Here is a 24,182-nt window from a genome sequence, read left to right as displayed (position 1 = left end):
GATCGACAATGAAGCACTAGTTACTTGCCAAGTTTCAAAGAGATTCAATGGGCCAACATATACACACATGGACAGACATGGCTTGTCGGACTCCGGGTTACACCGACCAGCTGGAATCTACACGGACAAAAAGCACCCAGGAGTCTATTGAGTTGGCCCAAGTGCCCCGGGATACCTGCTAGCTCATTGTGGCAAAGGTGAGAATGTGTCTCATCTCAGGCAAGGACGTCGAAATCGGGATTTGCTTTTTATTTTTATTAGCTTTCGGGGTTAGAAGCAAACGGGGCCTAATAGCCGTCATCTCTCCCCTCCTCCCCCCTTCCAGCCTAGCGTACGCGGTCCACTTTACGAACCGATCAACCATGTTTCGGTGCAGGCCCCGTTTGCTGCTGGCATTGGTACCAGACACCCAGAGTAGCCTCGAACAGGGAGGGAGTGCAATAGAGTTAGCACAGCCTACAATCACATTCCTCGGGTTAAGCTTTACAGCGCGCCTGCCAAACCTCGTGCCACTCTGCCCGGCAGCGATCTACAGAGAATCTCGTCGGCAGGTTAGGTTGCATCGAGTCGTCCGGCACGGGCAAAGCTGGTGACAGAGGAAAGAGAAAGAGGGCCAATGCGGTCTCAAGACTACCAACGTTTCTTTTTTTCTATCTTCGCTGTAGCGCCGCTGCTTCCATGCCCTAGGGTGCAGGTTGCAGCCTCGAGCAGGGTTATTTGTGCTGCCCGTGGCGCGACATTGTGCCCTTCTCGTACGGGATCGTGGCCCTGTGCGGATGCCCGACAGTGATGCCATGCACCGTCAAACTCTAAGAAGGGATCAGAATCCCACGGCATATCACGAATCCCATGGCTAACATTTTGGAAGACGCCATGGACTGTACAGAGTATGCATGTGGACCGCCTGGCCTGTCCCGGACGCTTCTGCTCCACCCGGGCGGGCATTGTCCGGCCCATCATTCCCGTCATTCCTCACGTTCCACCCCGTACCCATAGGCCCCCAGCTGCCTTTCGGTGGTTCACAGACAAGGCGCGAAATGCGCCAGTTACGCAGCTTTCATGGCAGCCCGGGTGACTAGGGCCGCACCAGCCTCTCCTCGGCTACGCGTTGTGGAAAGCCTAATTGAGATTTGCAAGCGCTTCGGAGCCCCCAAGCCTCATACACAACATCACATGAAGCCCGGCAGTCTGGGAAGAAGACGAACCCCCCCCCCTTGACCCTTTTTCCCCAAGCCTCGCGCCTCACAAACAAGAAAAGGGCGATGATGAGGAGGGAAAGGGAATGACAAAGCAAGGAGGGGGGTGGGCGTGTGGCGCTTCGACTCTTGGTCTGTTCGCGTCCTATACGCGCTCCGTCTCCTTCTCTCTCTCTCTCTCTCTCTGTCTCCCTCCCCTTCCTCGCCATCTAAAAACGTATCCCCCCCAATAGATGAAGCGAAAATAGGGGCCATCGCCGCTATGGAACATCACCGTCGATCGTTAATATACAAGCGAAGCACCATGGTCAAACCTTAAAAACATTCCTTCTGCCTACCACACCTCGTCTCCCTATTGCACATCGCGCACTCTCTTCTCGCTTTTTTTCTTTCTCTGAACTCTATGGGAGGGGAACTAGCAGGTCATCGGATGCTCGATCGTCGCAGATAAGCTTTGGCACGTTTCTTTTCTGACCAGGCCCAGCCGGCGGGAGTAGTTTCGTGCGCCGCTTCCCTCGCCGAACATGATGCCCGGGGCGAATCGATCATAGTGTGCTGACCAGCCCAGAGAGAGTACCACGCTACGCGGCGGCCGCTCCTTGCCCTGGAACACACAAGACCACAACGAAACAATGTTGGTATGGTTTTTGGGGGTCCCTGATTCCCATTCGTTGTCAGTCACCACTGGCGGCACGCCTTGTGCAGCTCTGTGGTCCCCCCTTCCCCCCTTTTGCGCCAGAATCAGAGGCTGAGTCTTGGCGCCCTCTTCCAACCCATGGACCGACAACGCGAGCAAGCCTTTTTTTTCCTTTTTGCAACATTGCATGGTTGTACCTTTTATTCTTTGTTTGTTATTTCAACCCCCTTCCCTCCTCGTACCCTCGTACATGCTCGTAGCCCTCGTACATGCTCGTAACCCTCGCACTTCTCGGACACGACCCCTGTGATGCATCCGCTGAGGGACAGGCAGCCGGTGTTCCTGCCCACTATGGGCTATGGGGGTGACTTACACCATTACCGGTATTACCAAGTTGAGGCGAACCAGGGCTGTGATTGGAGGAGGATCTCTCTGTACGCAATCCGCCCTCCGCGTGCTTGAGTCAACCGAACCAGGCCCCATTACACACGCCCTTTCCTCCGGCTTACTACCACAAGACAAGCAGGCCGGCCCAGAGTCCAACGGGGCTTAGAATCGGAGAGGGGTGTTGTTGAGGGCAGGAGGGGACTATGAAAAGAAGGTTTGGAGCCGCCGTGGGTGCAGATGCGGCCAGTTGCTTACGTCGCCCCCCCCCCCCCCCCTTTATTTTTTTTGCTGCCCCTTCCATTGCGTCTCGGATAACGCGATGCGGTGCTTCAACGCGCGCGCACACCGCAAAAGCGGATTGCGTGATACGAGGCGCGGAAGCCAGCGGAGTCAAAAGCCGACGTTGACCAAGGTTCGGGTGTGGAGGGGCGGCGGCCGGTGGCCGGCGGTGGACAAACCAAAGGTTTACTCACATACACTGCGGCTCGTGTGTGCGTGTATGCGTGTGTGTATCTACATGCATTTCTAATCCGGCAGCGGGACCAAGGGCTGCAGCGCTCCAGCCCGGCCATGCAAACCCTGTATCGGTACAGATGTAAGAGCTCGGCCAGGGCCGAGGCAGTAAGTACCTACGGCGAGGCGAACGGCGTCCGCGGCAGTGGGTGATCGGGTCGAATTCAAAGGTCAAAAGTCAACAGGCAAGAGTCGGCTGGGTTGAAGGTTGAAGGGGGGCCCTGTCAGGCATCCCACATGCCCACCGGAACTCTCAAGTCTAAGTGACCGTGCTGCGCTGGCATACTTGGACCGCGTGCCTGGGCCGGTATGTCGTAAGCTTTCCGTACTCCTTCTAGAACGTGTGCTGAATTACAAGGTTGGGAGGTAGGTTAGAACCAGATACCGGCTTTGTTGACGTGCAAGTGTTGGAGCTACTGGGTTCAGGCAGGTTCGGTCTCTGTCAACTCTCTCTCTCTCTCTCTCTCGCGCCTTATTGACTCGGAGTGTCGACAGCGAAATAAGGTCCATGCGCGTTGGAGCAGTTCGCATGTCGGTACGAGACAGAGAGGCAGATGTGGACAAAGGGGGGGGGGGAGGGTGAGTTCTGCCGGACTACAGATGTGAGCTCCTCCTACAGAAACTGCACTGGCATGAGGTCTGGCGTGCTGTATCGCCGTTGCGCGGCCGAAAATACCGCTTCGAGGCAACCTACCTACCGGCCGGGCGTGACACTTTGATGCGAGAGCATAGCTTGGTTGGAATAGGGGGCGTTGCGAGCAGCTTGCTACTGCCGGTGTCGGTGCCGATGCCGACGCTGGACGCTGCCAGTGTCAGTGTCAGCGACCGACGACGCGGTAGAAGGCAGTAGGTTCTTTGGTGTTGCAACCATCGGCCTGATGGCGACGGTCCAGCCGTCTTGCAGTCTGGGGAGGTGGGCGGCATGGGCGTGTCGATAACGTGCATCATCAGCATCACCAGCATCGTCAGCCGTCCGTATGCGGCTGCAACATCAGCAGGGGAGCCCGTATATGGTGTACCGATATCACGGGTATGCATCCATCCTCCGCCGTTGGGAGAGAGGCGCATCCAGACACCGCAGCGATCCGGTAGCCAAACAACAAGAAGACGAAGGGCAAAAGAACAAAGGACCCGGCAAGATGGTGTGACAATGTGGCTTTCTTGTTTGTTTTGCTGTTGTCGCCCGTAGGTTGGCCTCAAGGTAGCCCGACGAGATGTGTGAGAGGGAGCCCCGGGGGGTGAAAGGAAAGGTGGGGACGGAGTGTAGCAAGAGGGTGGACGGGCCAAAACCTTAATCCCCAAAACATCCGCATACATGATATTGGCTCCGCTCTAGCTAGTACCCTCGCTGCCTCTCTGGGCGAATAGCGAGAGGGTACGTAGCCCGAGACGACAAGCTCAAACCACACATCTGATCTTCTCTGGGGCGATGTCATGAAGCAAGAGGCTGCTTGTAGAGGGAGTACCTCCCAACACAACCGAACCCAACCCCTCCCATCACGAGGAGGAAGAGACAGTAGGTAGGCCCGATCAGATTGTAATTGTGTCTGGTGATGTAGCGTAGCACTGCTATCGCCCATGTCGCAGTCTTGCGGAAAAGATACGAAAAGGGGCAAGATTGGAGATGCAGATGCAAGGCTTCCGAGGCCAGTACTAGTCAACCGGGGTCAAAGCAAGCCGGAGCAGAACAATACGTGCAGAGGTGCTGGCAAGGCAGAGCGGGCGCCGCGATGCATGACATCCACCGATGGCATGTTCATCCCGTCCAGGTAGCACCGTCACAGCTTTTTTGGCTCCCTTTTCTGTTTTTGTCCTTTTTTCCCCCCCCCTTTTCGTTTTCAGCCTTTTTGCTGACGTGGAAAGTTTAATAAACTCTCTGCAAAGAGCTTCGCACTCGCTTCTGCTGATGTTTTGCCAGGGAAACTCTACTCACTTATACGAGTGTACAGAAAGAGTTAGAGGATGAGCCCAAGGGACAATGAGCTGGCCGTGCAAAAGCATACTTTCAAGGGACTGTCGAGATTCGATCCACTAGCAACGGACAAGACAGAACATACACTTTGGGCCGTGCAGGCGTTGCGTGTGTGCTGTTCCTCTCGTCCGGGCTGAACGTTATCTGCGCTGGACACGAGCCATGCGGTGCCGATACTGATGCAGACTTTCATGTCAACCGATATGGCGTCAGGTGGCCGTGCGGCACCTGTTGCTCAAATCTCTTGATCTCCGTGGAAGGGGGAAACATTGTGACGGAAGGATCTGTTATTTGGTGTCTCCCTGCGCAATAGGAGGAAACTTTCTTTTGGGCGGCTGATAAAAAGTCCTTTGTAGCATGTCTAGCAACTGATTTTGGAAGATTTTCTGCCCGCGCCACCCCCCCCCCCCCCCCCCCCCCCCCCCCCCCCCCCCCCCAACTTGGTGCCTCCCCTTGTCTTCCCCAACCATGCCAGCACGCCACCGGCAGGCAACGCAAGACCTCTCTCCCTCTCTCACTCTCTCTCGTCTTTGGTTAGGAGTTGGAGATGAGGATTGACGGTGAGGGGAAGGGGGCGTGTCCCGAGTCTGCGTAGCGCGGTGTGGCGTCGCCGTTGGCGGTCTCGCGGCGCGGAACACCGCTGGCCCTGCTGCAGTGCAAGAGTCTAAGCCCGCGATTCATGACAGGTCTGTAAGTGTATCGAAGGGGGTTCGAGGCCGTTAGATCTGAACCATCGTGGGGTGTGTGGCGTCTACGGCCGTGACTTGACAACTAGCAATGCCGCTAATAGGGAGGAGGCGTCGGGTTCGTCTCGACGAGAGAGCCTTCGTCGGAGTCGATTCCGGCTGCCAAAGCAAAAATGAAAGACGGGAGTTCGATCATTGTCATAGTCCTTTAGAACTCAACTCTCTACTAACTCTCAACTAAGGAACGAGCAATCGAAGGGGTGCAAAGCGGTGGTGGGCTTCTACGGAAGGGCGTGAGGTTGGGCTGACGCTGCTCGGTCTCCCATAGCCGAGCTGAACTTCCAACTGAACTATAATCCGTGTAGTCAGAGATGGGTAATCAGACAATTACTCCGAGGCCAGGGCGCGAATGGGGACGGACAAAACTAAGATTGCGGTTGCCTTGAACGGAGGAGACTCTTTGTCGGATATCAAACTCTCTTCATCTCCTTCGCCACCGCTCCACGGATCAACACGTACTTTCTTGTCCCTCTTGCTCAAGCCGTGTTTCGTAAATAAAAATAAATAAAAAGGATCTGAGGCGGGTGTAGGATGAACCAAAACTCTATTGATCCCACAAGATCTTCATACCTAGGTAGGAAAGAAAAGGAAGGTTTTTGTGACGGATGGCTCAAACTTGTGATTCGACATAGACTTGAAGCAGTACGCGACTACGCAACGCATGGCGTAATCTGAGATCTGAGGGAGAGCACGTCCGAGACGCGGCCAAGGAGTAAGAGCAGGCGTCTAGAGCACGTTTCGTTGGGTTCTCGGTCGTCCATTGGCCCTGTCCTGATCTTCGGTGACCTGCAGAACCCGCATCCTCCATCCCCTTTCCCGTCCCAGGCCTATCCCTTCTTTTGGCCAGGTTCAGCAGTCCATGATGATTGGCGGTGGCCGTGTGTGGTGACGGTGGTGGTTAGGGGTATCATACCGGGTGTAGAGATGAGAATAATCGACAATTCAGACGAAGCACAGAAGCCGCGAACCCTATCTGATACCCAACCGAACGGACTGTGACAAGCCTGTAAACGCGATCGAAATCGAGCACGTCCGCAGGAGGGAGACGTCACGGCGTGGAGTTGGTTGCTATTGTCAGCATCACTAAGAAAGACAAACGCCATGACACGCAGGGAAGAGGGAGGGAGACCGGATCGGCGACGAGGAGTAACAGAGTTTCCCCGGGGCCAGGTCAAAGAAACTAGGCGCCCACTTCCCGGCCGGATTCCTGAGTTCGGCAGATGGTCGTGCGACCGAGAGAAGGGGACGTACGCGTAGGCGGCATCTTCTACCTCGCACGCCGGAGGAGGGGACGCAATCGCGGCTGTTCCGGAGATTACTGCACCGTGCCGTGAGTTCCAGACTTTGGCCCCGCTTCTGGAACTTCGCCGAGAGCTGGTCTTACTCGGTCGACCGTCGTCTGCCTGTCCGGCACGGGGGGCAAGACCAACCTAGACGGTATTGCCAGTGTGTCTGGTTTAGTGGGGTCTCTCCCACCTCGTCCCGGGCCCTGAACACGCGTATCGTCTGAAGCGTTTCGCGACGTCCCATGAACATGAGAGGCCCTTGACGATGGAGAACGGGGGTTTTCTTTGCCCCCAGGGCGAATATACACTTTTCCTTTGCCACGAGCTGAGCAGCAGCTGTCTGTCAATCATGGCCCGTGAACTGACACTTGGCCCGTTCAGGGTCCAATGCCGCCGCCTGCCTCCCTGTCAGCCCTCTATTTTGAGTTTGTCGTGTCACCGTCCGGACGGAGCTGGCTTCTGCTTTGAGCTTCGCTTATTGCTCCGAGCACAAGGGACTCGGTCTCGACTTTTGTGCCCTCGTGTCAGATGGAGGGCATCTCCAAAGTTTATATTGCAGTTCCGCTCTTGGCGCTTGTTTCCATGAGGCTCTGCGACAACACGCCCCGAGGGGTCAATGAATGTGATGTACACGATCCGTGGCGTGCGATCTGAGATTTGCGGTAGCACGAACACCAAAACGCACACACCACGGAGCTGGCTACCAGTTTGAGCCAAGCTTCTTGCCGCCTTTGCCCATCGCGTCCCAGATTCTATGGTGTCCCGTCCAGTACTCCTATAGCAATGAGGCTCTGCCGGTGGCCGCCGGATGATGTCGTGGCAGTACGGGTCTCGGACATTAAGTGTGCTCCGACAAGACAGAGTTCTCAAGGTGGCACCGCGGTCGAGCCGTAATGAGCAATGTTGATGCTTGTCTGATTCATAGCCTACTCGGCATGCTGGAAGAACAATGTCTATAGTTACCCCCTTGCCATGTTTCGAGCACAACCCGCCTTCCCATACGTCTCAACTCGGCGGTGGGGAACACACGATGCTCTTCGTTGCCTCCACCCAAAGGAGCAAAGTAAACCCACGCCCTTCCGCTGAGTCTACTCAAAAGGAAAAAGAAAGAAAAAAACACCACACACCCATACATCTCCGGCACACCCAAACTCCCTTGTCCTCATAACCTGACGCTGTGACGTGGCCGAATGACCGGCACACCATCCCATGTCTATTGCTGAGCCCACCGTTTTGAAGTCCTTGTTAAGTTGCCCCTTTTCGAAAACGGAAGACATCTCATCGACAGTGATAACGGAACAGTAAAGAAACGATCCTCAGTCCGCTTCGGCTAGTTGCATTATCAACCGGGCGGCCATGTCCAGGAACGGGAAAGGACTTGTGACATCCTTCTCCTCCAGCAATCTCCTGTCGGCCGTCTCATAGCCAGAGCATTTGAAGTCCACTAGGTAAACGCCGTGCTCCATCTCGTATATCTGGATGTCCATATGCAAGGCAACAAAGTCGCGCTTGACTTCATCGTCGCCGACGACATGGTAACTATCAGGGGTCTTGCTTCCCTCCGTGGGAGTCTCCGACCTCTTCCGCAGCGCTGTGGTCTACTTAGCAAAATCTCACAGGTCAAGTGGCGCAGATCGGCTTACTCTGTGTCTCCCAGCGGACCTTGATATGCCACGGGTCGGCAGGCAGTTTGTATCGCTTGAGCGGATCTATACTACTAGTTGAGTCGTTGCCCCCCTGAGATGCATAGTCGTCGACAAAGCTACCTTCGTTGCTGGGCTGATCCATCTCCGTCCCATGAACTTTCTCATAATCTTCGTCTGGCACGTAGGTCGCGCCCAGCTTGTTCAACGCTTTGTGTATACACAGCAAGGCTTCCCACGGTGCATTGCGAGAGCGAATGCCGAACTGCCATCTCACGGGTTTCGTCTTCTTGGCTTGCACAACAGGGGTCATACCCTGAGGTCGTTTGGCCGAGTCGTCGAGGCGGACTTGGCTGCTCCTCGAGTGAGGCTTCAAATGCCGGGCTGTCTCTTCCCTTTCGGCGTCTGTACGGGCTGAGAGCCCTGGTTCATCGACCACGATAGTAGGCGTCGGATGGTCTTCGAAGCCTCCCTTTTCACGCTCTACATATTCCTTGTGATAGGCTGGCAGACTGCTCGGCAGGATACCGATCTTGCTGATGTAAGGACGCTGTCCGCCCACGGTAGAACCGCCCGATCTGGCTGATGAAGCACTCGGTAAAGGGCTGCTCGATCCATCTTGATCGACTGAGAGTGATGACATGGCCTCTGTACACGCGTCAGAACGAAATATGCACGTCTTACATGATACTTACCATTCACTTGCATAAGTTTGTTCTCGCGGACAATCATGTATGCATCCTTGATAGCGGACGGTTCTGCAGCCTGCAGGGCCTCCTCAACATCTTTCTTTCCATAACCCATGGTCTTACTGATCTTCTCCGTGACCTCGTTGTGTAGCTTCTCCTGGACTCTTGGGGGAGCGTTGGGAGCGATGTCGCTCTTCTGGATGGCCTTGTTAGGATCCACACCTGTGTTAAAGAACTCCTCGACCGGCGGGGCTAAGTAGGCTGGCAGGTCTATCATGAACCAGGGGTCCTGTCTGATGTCGTCAATCGTGGCACGCTGTACCGGGTTCACAACCAGCATCTTCTTGATGAGCGTCGCGGCGCCAGAGTTCATCCATTGTGGAATGCTATACGTTCCGCGCGCAATCTTTGCGAATAGACTGGGGATATGTTCGTCATCGAAGGGCAGTCTACCGACTAGCAGAACGTAGAGAATCACGCCACAACTCCAGACATCTACCTCGGGGCCGGCGTATAGTTTCCCACCGATAACTTCGGGTGCTGCGTAGTTCGGGCTTCCGCAGCTCGTCTTTAGGAAGTTTCCGTCCGTCATGATGTTACTCAGGCCAAAATCGGCGATCTTGACGTTGAGGTTGTCGTCAAGCAGGAGGTTCTCGGGCTTCAAGTCTCGGTGGACGATTTTGTGTCTGTGGCAGTATTCGACGGCGCAGAGCATTTGCTGGAAGAATCGACGAGCCTCGGGTTCCTTCATGCGGCCATTCTGTACAATGTAGTCAAAGAGCTCACCGCCGGCATACTCAAGGACCATGATGATCTCGTTGGGCGTCTTGATTACAGTGTACCTGCGATCATCCGGGTTAGTGAGGGGTTTGGACGGATAACGGCCATAGCGGATATTCGGCGGAGGACATACAGCTTGATGATGTGAGGATGTCGCAAAAGCTGTAGGTATTCGATTTCGCGCTCCACTCGGCCGGCCATGTCGCGACTAATGAGCTTCTTCCTAGCGATGATCTTGAGGGCGACCTGTTGGCCGGTGCCGTTGTGTATGGCCAGCTTCACCTTTCCAAAGGAGCCTTCGCCCAGGGTCTTGATGATCTTGTATGCACCGATGCGCTGCTCCGTCTTGATCTTGTCCCGCAGCGGGGCGGTGGTGTCGACGGGAGGTCCCATGTTGGCGGCTTTGATGGCGGCGTCGGGCAAAGGCGGTCGTAGTTCGTGATGACCGGCGGCGGCAGCAGCATCGGCAGCGGCAGCACCGTGCTGCTGAGAGCGACGACGGATCTGGGATGGCGAGAGGCTGATATGGAGCTCCTCCTCGTCGAAACCGGAAGCCATGTTGTCGGTCGGGGGGAGGGGGGCTCGGGTCGTTTTTGTTTAAATGGGTTGTGGCCGGAGCAAGCCTTTGGACCACACTCAAGTGGGCATGACGAAGTTGGATGTGGGTGGATTGTGGAGGGGAACATGGAATGGCGAGGTGGAGTGGATGCCAAGAAGCTCCCTGGCGCTCCTGGTTCGTGCCAGGCTCACACTACGACTGTGTAACTGACCACCACGACCTTTTCTCCCCCCCTGCCTGATGTGGCCTGCCTGCCAGCCAGGTGCCACACTGCACCTCGCACTCCAGGTACTCACCTCTCACCTACCTACCGCTATGGTGGGGAGACCGCCTGTGGTCTGTGCTTTCGATGTCCATTTTGGGGGGGATCATGGAGGGGCTGCTCCTACTACTTACAGGGCATTCAACGGCTCTTAGTGGACAGCTCCATCGTCAACAGCAGACAAAAGGCCTTAGGCAATTGGTGGGAACATCACTACGACTGCGACATGGAGCGACATGAAGAATGGAATTGGCGCGGGTCGGGCAGCCTTCCATCGGGTAGGCCCAATGTGTCCTGAACAATGCAGCAACAAAGCAATACTTTCCCGTCCTAGCACCACCTCATCTCATGCTGGGCGCGTCGGGGGGTTGAAGTTTGAGATGAGTGAGCAGACAGACAGGGCGATCACCATATCTTACACCTCACTTCCCCAGACCACCGGTGGAAAGAGGCTGCTGATAAGTGACAGCTCATAAGCATGATGACTGAGCCGGGCCGACTGCATTACCTCGGAACACCAGCAATGCCAACATGCGGCAGCCCCATGGTTGCGCGATGGCTGCTCCGATTCTGAGAACAGATAAGTGTATTTGCCGACAACCCTCATCTAAAAACGGCACCAATGCATGGCCAATAATCCCAGGTCATGAGGCGCGGCTTGATCATCAGTGCATCTTCTTAGCCAGCCCGTCTCCAAAGATGTCGAGCCATTAGCTGTCGGAACGAACATACCCTTGACATATTTCAAGCTGAATCAGGAGGTGGGAAGCCCAACAGATGGCAGCTCGCGAGTACAGGGCCACCGTATTGCTTCCCCAAGGTACCCTATACTCATTAGTGAGAGAAACTACACGATGCCACCATTCGATACAAAGTCCGCTCTTGGCTGCTGGAAGTTTCCAGTTCCCTTGACTCGAGAGAAGATGGGCCCGAAGGATCGCCGCTCGCTTGCGTATCGTGGGTATCTTTAACGGCCCGGCAACTCAGAGCACACATCGGTCAAGGCGCTGCTGCATCTCTGCACACGCTAAAAGAACCCTGATCAATCCTACCACACATGGGACCAACAGCCCCGAGCCCCAAAGGGTCTGATGCAGCTGTAGGCATCGTCAATGCTGTAAGAGCCGTCAATGCTGCAAGAGCTTCGAGAGAGTCCAGGCTTTGAGCTTTTCATGGTTTGGGGCTTTAGCTCAAAAGTCTTCAGGGTTCATCGGCGAGCTATGCCTGAAGAAAAGCTCGAGCCGGCGGTCTAGAGCCTGGTGCATGTGCCCGCTTCTGTCTCGTTCTACTTTCGTCCACGTACGACGGGAGTCGAGTACGGGGTTGTGGGGGGAAACCGTGTCTGCAGGACAAAAGATTCTGCAGCGACTCCATTCCCGAGGTTAAGAGGGCAGGCTCACGATCCCCTCCGCGTGCTTGTTCCTTGCCGAGATATTAGACCAAGTGGAGGTAAGTGGGTTTCCCATAACCCGCGGAGACTTCTCCCTGTCTGAACCGCCCCCCCCCCCTTCACATTTTGCAAGGTTGCAATTCGTCCCTGGAGCAGCACCGTTCGGCGATGAAGAATGAAATCATCTTGACTTAATTTCAAAGAGTCTTAGAGCCATGTGGGGTCGTAAGTAGGGAGCTAAATCTACACTCGAAGAAGTATAATCATACATGCTGGAGGGTTAGCTTTACCGACTAAATCCTGGATAAAATTACAGCAATCCGAGAGACAACTATGACTTGTCCTTCTTGTCTTCTGCACGAAGTCTCTCAATGAGCTTCTCTGTGAGGAACGGACTAAGTCCAAGGCTGTATGCTGTTAGCTAATGCATCCCATCTTAAGCATCGTGAGCTCTATACACTTACATTCCCTCGTTGGTGATGATACGATACGTCCCACTAGGCTCGAGCTGCCCAATGATATTGCCACGCTGATCAACCTCAACACTGCCCAAGATGTCTTCGGGCCATGCAATCCGGCCAAAGTCGGGAGGGTTTCTCGAGTCGCTAAGGTGGACGTAACCACCGTGCCCGCCTCCACCAGCGCCTCCTTGGGCACTGGCACCGCCAGCACCGCTGCCTCCGGCGCCGCCGCCGCCGCCGACCTTGCTTGACGAGCGCTTGGTATTCTTCTGCGAGAAAAAAGCTCCTCCGGAGCCGAGATTGGCCCCGCCAGGGCCAGCAAAAGCTTGCGCCTGAGCTAAGAGGTCCTTGTCTTTGTGCGCGTTCTCGGTGAGGACTTCATACAGTATCTTGGTGAATGCCTGGTTCTCAGTGAACGAACGTGGAGTCGGGGGATCTGTCGCAGAGAATCCGATAGCTAGCCTCTGATTGGGCGGCTCATCTTCGAGATATGAGAGGAGAAACGAAGCTCGCGATGCATCGGCGGGGAAAACTTTCTATACAGCAGCGTTGATTAGCGTCTTGCGTGTTTGCGTCATCCAGAGAACACTCACAATGCGAGGGTTCGACGACAGACTGGAAACTGGGCGAAAGAATGCTTTCCCTGAGGCAAACCTCGGGAAAAATCGAGCTGCTGGTGCTAACATTCTGAGGTGCAGGACGATAGATACCAATACAACACCTCGATCCCGAAGCTTTTTGTCGAGAGGGAACAGCTTCCACTTTCCTGTCCAATAATGACGGCATGCTGGGCTCTGGAAGTCGAGAAGAGCTTCAGCCACATTGGAAATCACAGCCACATGACCCCACTATGATGTGGCGCGACCCAACGCGATCAATTCGCCAGACGCGGTGCTGAGAATCAGACGCGCCTCAATTAAACATTTGGTGCCCCCCATTCAAACTCGCGACCACGGTCGGCAACTCTTACAACCCATTACGACTAACCGCCATACTGAAGTCGACCCGAGTCTGCCCCTGCTATATCGTGTTATAGAATCTTCGAAAACCCCGACAGAGAACCACTGCGATCATGGATCCGCCGCCGTCAATATCCCCGAAGCGCAAGCAAATGCCCATGGCCAACATCTTTGGCGCAAAGACGCCGGCCCCTCCTTCCTCCGCGATACCCTCATCTTCGCCCGCATTTGGCACCCCAGTTCACCCCCTGAAGCCGTTCAAGGTTTCAGCGCCTTCGAAGCATGCGATTCTCCCAATTATACTCCCGCCAGCCACCCTCCGACCCTTGGCATTTCGGACCTTCACCAAGAAACACAGCTTGACGCTGACCTCGAGCGCTCTCCAAGAGCTTGCAACCTTTATCGGCCGACATTGTGGCTCAGCATGGCGGGAGGAAGGTCTAGCAGAGAAGGTGTTGGAAGAGGTGGCCAAGTCTTGGAAGAATCGCAATGGCGGGGTCATTGTCGATGGCGCCAGCCCAGAGCTTAAGGATATCCTGAAGACCTTGGAGGGAAATATGAGCGGGGGCAAGATCGTGACTGGCGCAAGGGGTCTGAGTCGACAGAATAGTCTTCTGATCGAGCCGGGACAAGATGCGGACATGTCGAACGCGAGGCTAGGATTGCGGCCAGTACAATCGTCTTTGGTACGGGAGGATAGCCAACAGAGCTTCGGCATGTCCAGTCTTGGTGTGGAGGAGGAAGACGACGAAGAAAACATCAGAGATCCTCGGAAATGGCTCAACGTTATTGACGCATACCAACAACCGAGGTTCTCTTACAATGTTGCCAAGAAGCATTTCGAAAGGTAGGGACCGGCCCACTTTGCGACAAAGACATGCTGGCTAACACAGTATCAGAGAAACATCAAAGCCCTCCCTACTACCACCAGCAACACACAAGACTGCTCTGTTCCGGAACAGGTACAATGTCATACACCAAAGGCTACTCAGGAATGAGTCTTTCCAAACGTCAGCCGTTGCAAGCGCAAGAGCACCATCGCTGAAACGCTCCTCGTCGAATCAACTAAACCACAAGATCACACCAATTGCCAACCTCTTGGGCCGTCATGGAAGCCATCACATGCTTCTGGGCATGCTGAATGTGCTCCCTGCGGGAGGTCTCGCAATCAGCGACCTGACGGCTACGATTGCGCTTGACGTATCTCAAGCAGTCGCGATTCCCGAGGACTCGGCATGGTTCGCACCAGGCATGATCGTCCTTGTGGACGGTGTCTACGAAGAGGAAGAAGAATCTGTCGGTAAAGGGTTAAGCGGAAGCAGTGGTGTTGGTGGAACCCTAGGCGGCAGATTCCAGGGCTTCTTCATCGGCCAGCCTCCCTGTGAGAAGAGAAAGGCCACGTTAGGTGTCAGCGGCCCGGACGGCGGCCAGGACCACACCATAGGAGGCGGGTTCGGCTGGATTGACTTCCTCGGCGTGGGCAGCGAACGAGCTGTCGGGTCCAAGATGCGGAAGCTCGAGCAACGCCTGCTACCCCGACACTCTGCCGAAGAGGTCCCCAGCAGGGGCCGGATGGTCATTCTTGGCGAGCTGAACCTTGACCAGCCACGGACGTTGCAGGCCTTGCGGAGGATTCTCACGATATATGCGGCCGAGCCCGAAGGCGCGAGTCCCATGAGCTTTGTCATCACTGGCAACTTCACCCAGCACGCCGTCCTCGCGAGAGGCGGCAGCGGTGGCAGCATAGAATACAAGGAATATTTCGACGCCTTGGCTTCAACACTATCCGATTTCCCCACTCTCCTTCAGACTTCCACCTTCATCTTCGTCCCCGGCGATAACGATGCCTGGGTCTCTTCCTTTACAGCGGGAGCTGCTACCCGCTACCTCGGAAAGGAGCCCCAGACGTTTTTACCTCCCGCATCCGGCGCGTCTTCGCCGCAGCTAACGCGGAGCTCGGGCCAAGAGCGACGGCGAGGCCATCTGGACGTCAAATCCCAGTCGTGTGACTTTGTTCGGTCCGAACCACGAAGTCGTCGTCTTCCGCGACGACATCTCAGCCCGCCTCCGCCGGGCAGCTGTACGCCTCAAAACGTCGAAGCAACCCCAGAACGAAGACGAAGAAAACCAGCCCCCTGAGACCGAAGACGGCGCAGATGATGTTGTTATGGGCGGAAATGACCCAGTAGAAGAGGAGGAAGCTATGGACGTCGACATCCCCAGGAAGAAGCCCACCGTCAAGCAGGTCAACTCAAGCGTCCCACAGGACGTGCACACCGCGCGGAAGCTCGTCAAGACGGTCCTGGATCAGGGGTACCTGTCGCCGTTCCGCCAGTCCATCCGGCCCGTACACTGGGACTACGCGACAGCACTGCACCTGTACCCGCTGCCAACGTCCATGGTGCTCGTAGACACGACGGCGCCGCCGTTCTGCGTCACGTACGAGGGCTGCCACGTCATGAACCCGGGCAGCATCCTTGTCCCTGGGCGAACGCGGGTCGGTCGTTGGATAGAGTACGAGATTGGCAAAATTGGAAAGCTGCGGGAGACGACATTCTAATGTAATAGCCTGGCTGTTGTCGTCACGGTATAAATAGGGTCTACGAGGGTGGTTGAGCCGTGTATCCGGCGGTGTGGAATATAATGACTGATGCCTTCAAAGCAGGGCGGGACTATGATGATCAATTTATGGAAACCCTCGGCGTGTGATGCATTCCTCATGAAACATGGAAGATCGGCATGTACTCGTGTAGTTGAGCTCAATATCGATATTCAGTCAACTGGTCATGGTGACATGTACAGGCCAGCATTACGGACTCGAATGAACTCGTCTCTTTCTATAAATATTAAAGAGGCAAAACATGGTCAGGCCATGAGTAGAAAAAGCCAAGTGTAAAAGGGCCAGTGACATGAAGTATCACAGTTTGGAATTTACCCATCCCGCTCTAGGTAACGAGCCTCTGAGAACAAGAGTACCCTTTGAATTCGCTTCGGCATGAACGAAGCCATAGCCTCGGTCGTTTTCTCTTCATGCCACAAGATTCCTGGACGCGGCCCTTTGAAGTTTGCCTTCTTCTTTTGCTCGTCCCTCTATCCAACACTGGCTGCCGGTCCGGCGGCAAGGGAGGGTTGCAGGACGGAGAACCAGACCAAGTCGATTCATCCGTAATGGTCTTCTCCCCTATTCCGGACTGGTGACTGCTTCTTTCTCCACCCCATGAGACACTTCTATTCTTCGTTTAGTCTCTGTTTTCTGCCTTTCACGCGATAGAGGTGGTGCTTTCCAGGTTTACGCCCTGGAACGGAACCCCTTTACGCGGAGATCCAACAGGGCCAGGACTGAGTGAAACTCTCCCCACTCCATCCTCGAAATTTGAAAAAAGACTAACGGGAAAGACGGAATGGAAATAGAATTACGCCTGTCCCTCCAGCAGTCCTCTTATCACTCATAAACCACTACTCGCGGGTCATAACGTAGCCAGAATCCTCGGCCAGACCGAAGCCAGTGAAGATGAGTGCAAGGCGAGCTCCCTCGCGTTCACGGGGTCTCATCTGACCCATACCGTCGGGCAACGCGATGATGGCGAGTTCTTGGTGCGCTGTCACATGATCCATGTCCCCGTATTTACCCACCGTCACAGGGAAAACGCTCCTAGAGGTTTTCATAGGCGCAAGTACTGTCGATGTGTCAGCCTTGATTGATAGATGGGGAGGCTTGAGAACACGAAGGACTTCATCGCCAGCTTTGCTCGCCATCGAAACTAACCTACATGACAGATGAGACAGTCAAAAGAACCGTATGTATCTGGTAGATCTGACGGTTGGGGTGATGTTCGGTCTTGCCCAACATACGCTCAACGATTGGGCGAGAATTCTCTCTCCCCATCAGCATATTCGATAGATGGTGCATCGACAAATTCACACATGATGCCCAGAATCAGGTCGACTACGGTTGGAGACTTGCTGTCAACCCCCGTGTTGCGGAGTACATTGATTTGGCCTTGTTCAACATTGGGAAGCTCGTCATCATGCAATGAAATGCGATCCGGATAGACGGTTGGCGAGGGTCTATTTGAAACATCCCCGCCTTCTTTCCAATGATTGAATCTCTCGAGGTGGGTTTCAAGTTCTCATAGCCGCACGTCATCTGTTACCCTCTCCTTCACTGAAGCACGGAATTCGTGGGCCTTTTGTCGAACATCCTTACATTTCCAAAAGAGGGTTCCGTCGTGACAACTGATCTTCATCATAACAGTGCCAGCTAGCAACTGTTTGATGAGCCGTGTCGAGGCATATAGTTGGCATTGGTCCAGCCTGGTGGTTTATTGTTTCCATTCTGGCCGATATCCAGAACCATCTTTGCAGGTCAGGGGTGCGTGTGTTAGGCCAGCATATAATTGTCAGGCAACGTTGTGATATAGTGTTCATGCGCAGTTTTCCAATGGGATTGCCATGGGCAAGTAGATGCCGTTGCTTATGAGGTGAGATGTGGTCATCCAATTGCAGCCCAGTATGGCTTCTCCAAGCATGTCAATGGGCCCTGCGACGGGTTCACGGTAGGAAATGATCGCCGGCACTTCTGCTTAGCCACGTGGGACATTCAATTAAAGAGCTTCGCCCTCGCCAGTCGATTTAGCCAGAGGTGACAGTCTAAGGGTCCGGAACAGGAGCTGTCGTCCTCCTCGTCGTCGCCTAGTTTCAAATCGCTACCTTGCAATACCAGGACATGAGTTGCTAGGTCTTGTCAGCAAGCACGTCGGCATTGTGTCTGTACGTAAGCTAAACAAGCCATGCGTATTCCCTTGCCCCAGGCCGCATGCATGGTTCAGGAGAAGAAGAAATTGGTGGCTCTGCGCCGGCTTCGAAGTGGGAAGAATCGCCTCGGCCAGTCACTGCACCAGCTGAATACTGTTGTCTTGGGGCTATTATTTCGCAGACATGACGAAGCACATTTCAGAAGGAACCAGACCCGAAAGATAACAAGAGGCAAGGAGAATGTAATACGGCAACGTGAGGCAGAGCTTGATTACTCATACGCCGTTGTGGTATACGGGGTTTGGAATGGACCGGGAGAGGCAGCAAGTGCGCTGGAAAGTGGCACGACGATGTGGCACTTATCTGGGCAATAAGGCTAGCGTCGGGGTGCGCTGTCAAGGCATATCAGCGTCTCAGATGCAAGTGGCCATATCTGTACGAAACAATGGGTAGACAGGATAAGGTACTGACGAGCAAAGACAAGCAGAAAACCTAGTTCCAGTCGACAGGGCGTCGTCGAGCGTTCGTCCAGTTCCAGTCCAGCTCGGAAGAGTCTGTGCATGCCAGCTGTGTTTGAGGCGGATCCCCTTCCGCGAGGCAAACTTCTTCATGCGAAAATCAGAATTGCCATGGCACTCATTCCCGGTGAGGGATGCCGCCTGTCTCGTATCGAAGGGCTAAGATGGTGGTGTTGTGTGTGTGTGTGTGTGTGAGTGTGTGAGTGTCCAGGGGGAGCAGAATTCGCCCATTTGGACCAGTCCAGACCTTTCCTCAAATGGTGCCTTTTCGCCCGTGGATGCGCTTGACCGCCCGCTGAAACCGAATTGATCAGAATGCGGCAGCCATTTCTGGATGCTTTTTTTTTCCTGGCATAGGTACTGGCACACATGGCAGGCAAGGGCAGGCACCCCGATGATGTTACCCCACTTTGAAGCGTCTCACCCAATGGCCGTGCTGGGAATACTAACAACCGATACCTCGGTCTGCGGCGACCTTCCCATACTGGATGGGGTACCCGAAGTTCTACGTTCCCGTCTTTTGTTCCGTGCCGTCCCATTTCCCATCATCCGTCGGGGGAGGCCATATCCAGCGTCACCGTCCGTGTCCACTGTCAGCCAGCCTAGCAAGCCTGGCTAGGGGCGAGGTTTGGCGCTATCGTTTGCTGCTGTGTCTGATGTTACGTAGCGGCAGGGCATGGTTGCTACTTTCCTGTCAGTGTCGCACGAGCCTCCGGCCAGGTCCAGAAGAGAAAAATAAAAGAAGAGTCCTGAGAGAACCGGCGGTCCACAGTAGTCTAGGCCATAACCAATCCAAGCCGCAAGGTTCCAGCGCCTGCACCTAACACCACTGCGCCAGCTCGCGTCTGGCCTGGGCTTCCTAGGCGTGTCCCCTCAGCTTTCAGTCCACTGTCACTTGATTCAGCCCAATCAAGACACAGCTAGGCCTCGCACCTTCAATCGCTTGTCCCGACGCCTGCATTGTGGGGGATGTCGATCGAGATCTCATCATCTTCACATATCATCCGAACAAAGTCCCGTTCGCCCCCGAGGCCTCGACCTTCGCAGACCCTTTCCAAACCACCGTGTTCCGAATGGCCTAGGTCTTTACCGGCATCGCGAACACCAAACGCCACCGCTGCGCGCTTGCGTTGCTCTGCATCGCGTTGCGTGGGCAGTCTCGAGTCCCCATTCTCCAGAGTCCCGTCACCGTCCGTCTATCTGTCTGTTCGTCTGCTGCCATCCCCCAACGCCGCTTTTCAGAGCCCAAGGTGCATCTTCCAGTCGTTCCACAGGCGCCACAGTCCTTGGCCTGACGACCCCACGACCTTGTCTACTGTCATTACTTGCGGCTTGCGCAGCCTTGCTACCTGTTGCATCCGCCTGCCTCCGCCGCCTCCGGACCTCGTACCCGTCTCATTGAGGTTTATGGATCCGGGCATCGCAGCATTCCGCACCGTACCGTACCCGCTCTCAGTGAACCGTTGAGGGCCACGCCTCCTCCGCCATCACCCCGGCCATGGCATTGTCACCCGGAGGCATCGTCCCGGCTCAGCTGGGCTTCCTTGCCATCTTCAACCCGTCCCTGGGGCACACGGATGAGACGCTTGACGACCAAATAGTCTACTATGCCTCGGTGAGCACCCAGCGACAGAAGCGCCGTCACCGCTCCCGTACCAAGCCCACCGAGAACCTTTCTCAAGAAGAACGCAATGAGCGTCTCCGCCAGATCGGCCTCGCCCAGGGCATGGTCGAGTTCAGTAGGAGTTTTTCCGGCGGCCAGCCCGTCGACTCCATCGACACTGAGAAGTCGCGTGTGATCCTCCACGAGCTGGAGCAAGGTTGGTGGATCCTTGCGGTACGTCCCCCGTCCACGCAACGACCCTTTCGCTTGCTGATTGCGCGCAGTCCATCGATCTGACACGCATTCCCCTGCCTCCCAAGTTGCAGACCGGGAAGACTCAAGACTCCCCAGAAGAGGTCGTTGAGTTTTCATCTAAGGAAGTCAAGCCCTCGTCTCTTCTGTTGCAGGACATACTGCGTGCTCACTCCATCTTCCTGCTTCACCATGGCACCTCGCTCAGCGCTCTGTTTGTCCGTTCTCGGAGGACCAAGTTCCTCAGCCTTCTTGGTCGGTATTGGGACCTGTTCTTGTCAACATGGAACGTCATGCTGCAGGGCAACCCGGTACGGACCATGTTCGGCGGCATCAACATAGCCGCTTCCGGCGAACTGGGCATCGGCGTCGGTGAAGAAGACCGGGGCAGCGGAGAACGAGAAGTGTTGGAAGGTCTTGTCAGCAGAGTTGAGGGCCTTGTCGACCTTGTCGTCTGCAAGTTTGGCTCTTTCGATGCCGACGGCGAGCCCAAAAATGGCAAGGAGCCAAAGAGGCCGTGGTTGGGCACAGGCCAGGATCCAGGGCCCGAAGACGGTGCCATTTTCCTGGGAACAGGAGCTTTGTCTCGGAAGTCGGTCAGAGATGTGGCACAGTGGATGGAGGACTTGTACACTTGGGGCGAAAACGCTTACGGTGTAATCGAGAGTCCGATGTCTCTGCGCGCCGCACGACGTCCGCGGAAGGCTGCGCCGGCTCCGGAGACAAAGCCATCGCAAAACCCGGACGTTCCTGCACGACCTCCAGTTCGGCCAAACGGCCATCATTCTGACTCTGGTTCCGGGTCTGGAAGTTCTGGGTCTACGAGAACGCTTGCGGAGCGGCGTGGCCAGGAGATTGGCACCGTAAAGGAAGCCAAACAGCCAGGGCCCAGCAAGGAGAACACCGCAACTTCCGCCGCCCCTGCAGCGCAGGAAGAGGGAGATGGGCACATGGACAAGCTCATGACGTACATGAAGCTTGGTTACGGCACATACTGGTCGATTGGCAAGTCGGATACATCATCACCTGCCGACAAAAACCAACTGTCCGCCGTTGCCGCCTTGCAAAGTGGAGAGTCCTCCCATCACACCTCCTCTACGGCACCAAAACCTAAACGGATGGATGACGATGTAGGCCAATACCTCATCGGTCTGATAGGTGACGTTGAGGAGGGCAGTAACAGCGAACGCGAAGATAGCAAGGACTCTGATGAGGCGGCCGAGGTTGAGTCGAACTCTCGGACCTTGCTTCGCACCATTCATGTCGAGCTCGAAAAGACGGGAACTGACCGCCTCGAAGCAGACGTCGTAAAGGACCTCGGCAGCCTAACAAACGAAGTGACCCCTCTCGGGATCACTGCCGTGAGCTCGAACCCACTGTTCGGGAACCAGGACTTCAACAAGGCGAGCAAGCTGCGCGTTGTTGTTTATGTGAACAAGCCATTCATCTTTACCTTTCTCTTCGAGCTGAGGACCGACTCGCTGGCTTGGGACTCATTCTACAAATCGCTGCATCACCAGCTGGCGCCTCTCCGAAAACCCCTGCTCTCTTCTATCCAGTACAGGCCAGCAAAACCAGATGTGGGTTCTGCAGCGTCAAACATCTACGACCTCATCTGGGATTCCGAGGCCATGACCGTGTTCTCGAGCATACCCAACATACCCGATCACGCGCAAATGTTTCAGTCAAACGCGCAATTGCCGTGGTCGCGTGTCGAGGCGATGAACACGCACATGCAGCTTCTCAACATATTCAACATCACGCGGCCGGAGATCAACCAGCTGGAGCGGACTTGCAAAACAAACCGCGGGTGGTGGGTCGTGTGGCAGCGCATCTTGGACCGACACACGAACGGGGCCGCAGCAAACCGATACCCGGAGAACGAAGACGACGACGACAACGACGACACGCCAACGTCGGAGAGCGAGGTTTCGCTGGCCACGAGTGGCGACGGCTCGAGCATACAGAGGCCGTCTCCGCCCCCTTTGCCTAGCCCGACGGTCAGCAAGGAGATTTTCCTGATCCGCAGGGCCAGCGACCACGCAGGCTACCGTGGCATAAGCTCGTCGTACGCCGAGGGCGGCGGATCGGGAGCGGGAGCGGGGTGGGGCGACGGCGCGGGCCGTCTGGCCTCGGGGATCGGCATCGATACGCGCAAGTATATCGAGGGGCTACTGAACTTTAGTCGGTAGGGAACTCCTCCAGCCCGGAGGTAGGCTTCATCACAGGTAGCCATAGCGTCGGGACAGAGTAGGCACATGCATAGAAGGATCGCACGGAGCGTGTCCAAGTGAGAACAACTTGGGCTCCCTGTTATGAACACCACTAGAGGCGGGTCTGGTTTTGCCATGAATGATTACAAGTTTAACCTTCTTCACGGCCACGGGTCCATTGTGCTGATGAGGCTGACGAATCGATTTCTTACCGTTCTCCATGACGACATGTCTATGTGTCTGATGAGTCGGCTTCTCTTCAATCTTTGCCGTCTAGTAGCAATCCAGCGATCCCTCCGAGGGCAGCGCTAAACAAGCGCGTGTCGCTGCAGTAGCTAGCTGGCGACACTGCTTCAATGACGACATTGCAAGTTTATTGTCTCTCTCTCTCTCTCTTCTATTGCTAGCTTCACACGTAGCACTTGCTGCTAAAGTGCGTCACGATATCTCACGATGCTCACGGAACGGCACTCGAAGAACGTGGCACTCGCAATCATTATCGGTTTCCGTGCACCACCTCTGTCAGCCGCATCATTCTGACCGCGTTAGTTCCCTTTCGCTCTTCTCACAAGTAGCTTGGCTAGAGTTTGTAATAACCAGTCATGGAAACGACCACGTGTACTACGGGTCTCCAAAGCCGAAGACGGCGTGCCGAAGTCTGGGCTCATGCCCCGCGCTCCGTCAGAAGTCACGCTGTTGCTGCTCCGCAGTCGCGAGTTTGTCTCTTGTCCACCTCTTCCGGGTATATCATCAAACTGGCGCCATAGGCCGCTGACTTGTACCGCGAATGAGCGAGCGACGAGACACTATAGCGACTGAGTCACTTCGTCTGGTACTTCTGGATAAGCCGTCATCTGATAAATCTCCCGGGTTACTGCGAAAGCAGCCGTGTCAGGGCCAGTATGTCTGAGATTCTGTAGGGAGCCTTTGTGGCATTCTCTCAAACCCATGCTGGCCCCGATTCATTGTCCCTCTCAACGTTCAACAAGCCAGTCGGGCACTGGCCCCGGCGACTGGTAAAGCTCCGGGTGCTGCATATTGGGAGTTGAGGGCTATGGCCTGGAGAGGAACCCTGTAGCATAACCGGCTGGGTAGCAGCAATTTCCACTGTCAGCACACAGCTCCAGGCCTCCGAGAGCTGGAATATGAGTAAGGTAAAGGCTAGTGGTGCAGCAGTAGAGGAAGAGCTGGGGACGATGCATTATCTGTGTTGAGATGAAGCCCAGGAAGTCAGGCTCGGTGCTATGGCGGAAGCACAATGAGTGAAAAATGCCGATAACCGTTCTGTAAGAGTGGCCTAGGAGGAAACATGTGGTAAGCACGCCAAACTCGGCTTCATCTATCTCTCGTCTACAAGCAGC

At 55.3% G+C, this 24,182-nt stretch overlaps 6 protein-coding genes across 6 annotated transcripts; 3 read left to right on the top strand and 3 right to left on the bottom strand.

Moving 5' to 3' along the window:
- Positions 1-8,053: 8,053 nt before the first annotated feature.
- ColSpa_10588 (sugar transporter STL1) lies at positions 8,054-10,407 on the bottom strand (the record flags this gene model as incomplete). The annotated part of the gene is made up of 5 exons (XM_049276800.1): positions 8,054-8,328; positions 8,381-9,028; positions 9,076-9,600; positions 9,856-9,911; positions 9,983-10,407. 5 exons carry the CDS (start codon positions 10,405-10,407, stop codon positions 8,054-8,056), a joined length of 1,929 nt encoding a protein of 642 aa, XP_049132757.1.
- A 1,984-nt stretch (positions 10,408-12,391) lies between these two features.
- On the bottom strand, positions 12,392-13,207 carry ColSpa_10587 (uncharacterized protein; the record flags this gene model as incomplete). Its single annotated transcript, XM_049276799.1, has 3 exons — positions 12,392-12,467; positions 12,525-13,057; positions 13,115-13,207. 3 exons carry the CDS (start codon positions 13,205-13,207, stop codon positions 12,392-12,394), a joined length of 702 nt encoding a protein of 233 aa, XP_049132756.1.
- A 386-nt stretch (positions 13,208-13,593) lies between these two features.
- ColSpa_10586 (DNA polymerase epsilon subunit B) lies at positions 13,594-14,331 on the top strand (the record flags this gene model as incomplete). Its single annotated transcript, XM_049276798.1, has 1 exon — positions 13,594-14,331. One exon carries the CDS (start codon positions 13,594-13,596, stop codon positions 14,329-14,331), a length of 738 nt encoding a protein of 245 aa, XP_049132755.1.
- A 271-nt stretch (positions 14,332-14,602) lies between these two features.
- On the top strand, positions 14,603-16,040 carry ColSpa_10585 (DNA polymerase epsilon subunit B; the record flags this gene model as incomplete). The annotated part of the gene is made up of 2 exons (XM_049276797.1): positions 14,603-15,387; positions 15,482-16,040. 2 exons carry the CDS (start codon positions 14,603-14,605, stop codon positions 16,038-16,040), a joined length of 1,344 nt encoding a protein of 447 aa, XP_049132754.1.
- Positions 16,041-16,936: 896 nt separating this feature from the next.
- On the bottom strand, positions 16,937-17,236 carry ColSpa_10584 (uncharacterized protein; the record flags this gene model as incomplete). Its single annotated transcript, XM_049276796.1, has 1 exon — positions 16,937-17,236. One exon carries the CDS (start codon positions 17,234-17,236, stop codon positions 16,937-16,939), a length of 300 nt encoding a protein of 99 aa, XP_049132753.1.
- A 3,015-nt stretch (positions 17,237-20,251) lies between these two features.
- ColSpa_10583 (vacuolar fusion protein MON1) lies at positions 20,252-22,800 on the top strand (the record flags this gene model as incomplete). The annotated part of the gene is made up of 2 exons (XM_049276795.1): positions 20,252-20,590; positions 20,683-22,800. The coding sequence occupies 2 exons, from the start codon at positions 20,252-20,254 to the stop codon at positions 22,798-22,800; spliced, it is 2,457 nt and encodes an 818-aa protein (XP_049132752.1).
- Between the last annotated feature and the right edge of the window lie 1,382 nt (positions 22,801-24,182).

Source organism: Colletotrichum spaethianum (assembly GCF_022836535.1).
Source record: "Colletotrichum spaethianum MAFF 239500 DNA, contig36, whole genome shotgun sequence".
Taxonomy (NCBI): domain Eukaryota; kingdom Fungi; phylum Ascomycota; class Sordariomycetes; order Glomerellales; family Glomerellaceae; genus Colletotrichum; species Colletotrichum spaethianum.
Note: the sequence above shows the minus strand (reverse complement) of the source record. Positions and strands in the feature narration are given on the sequence as shown.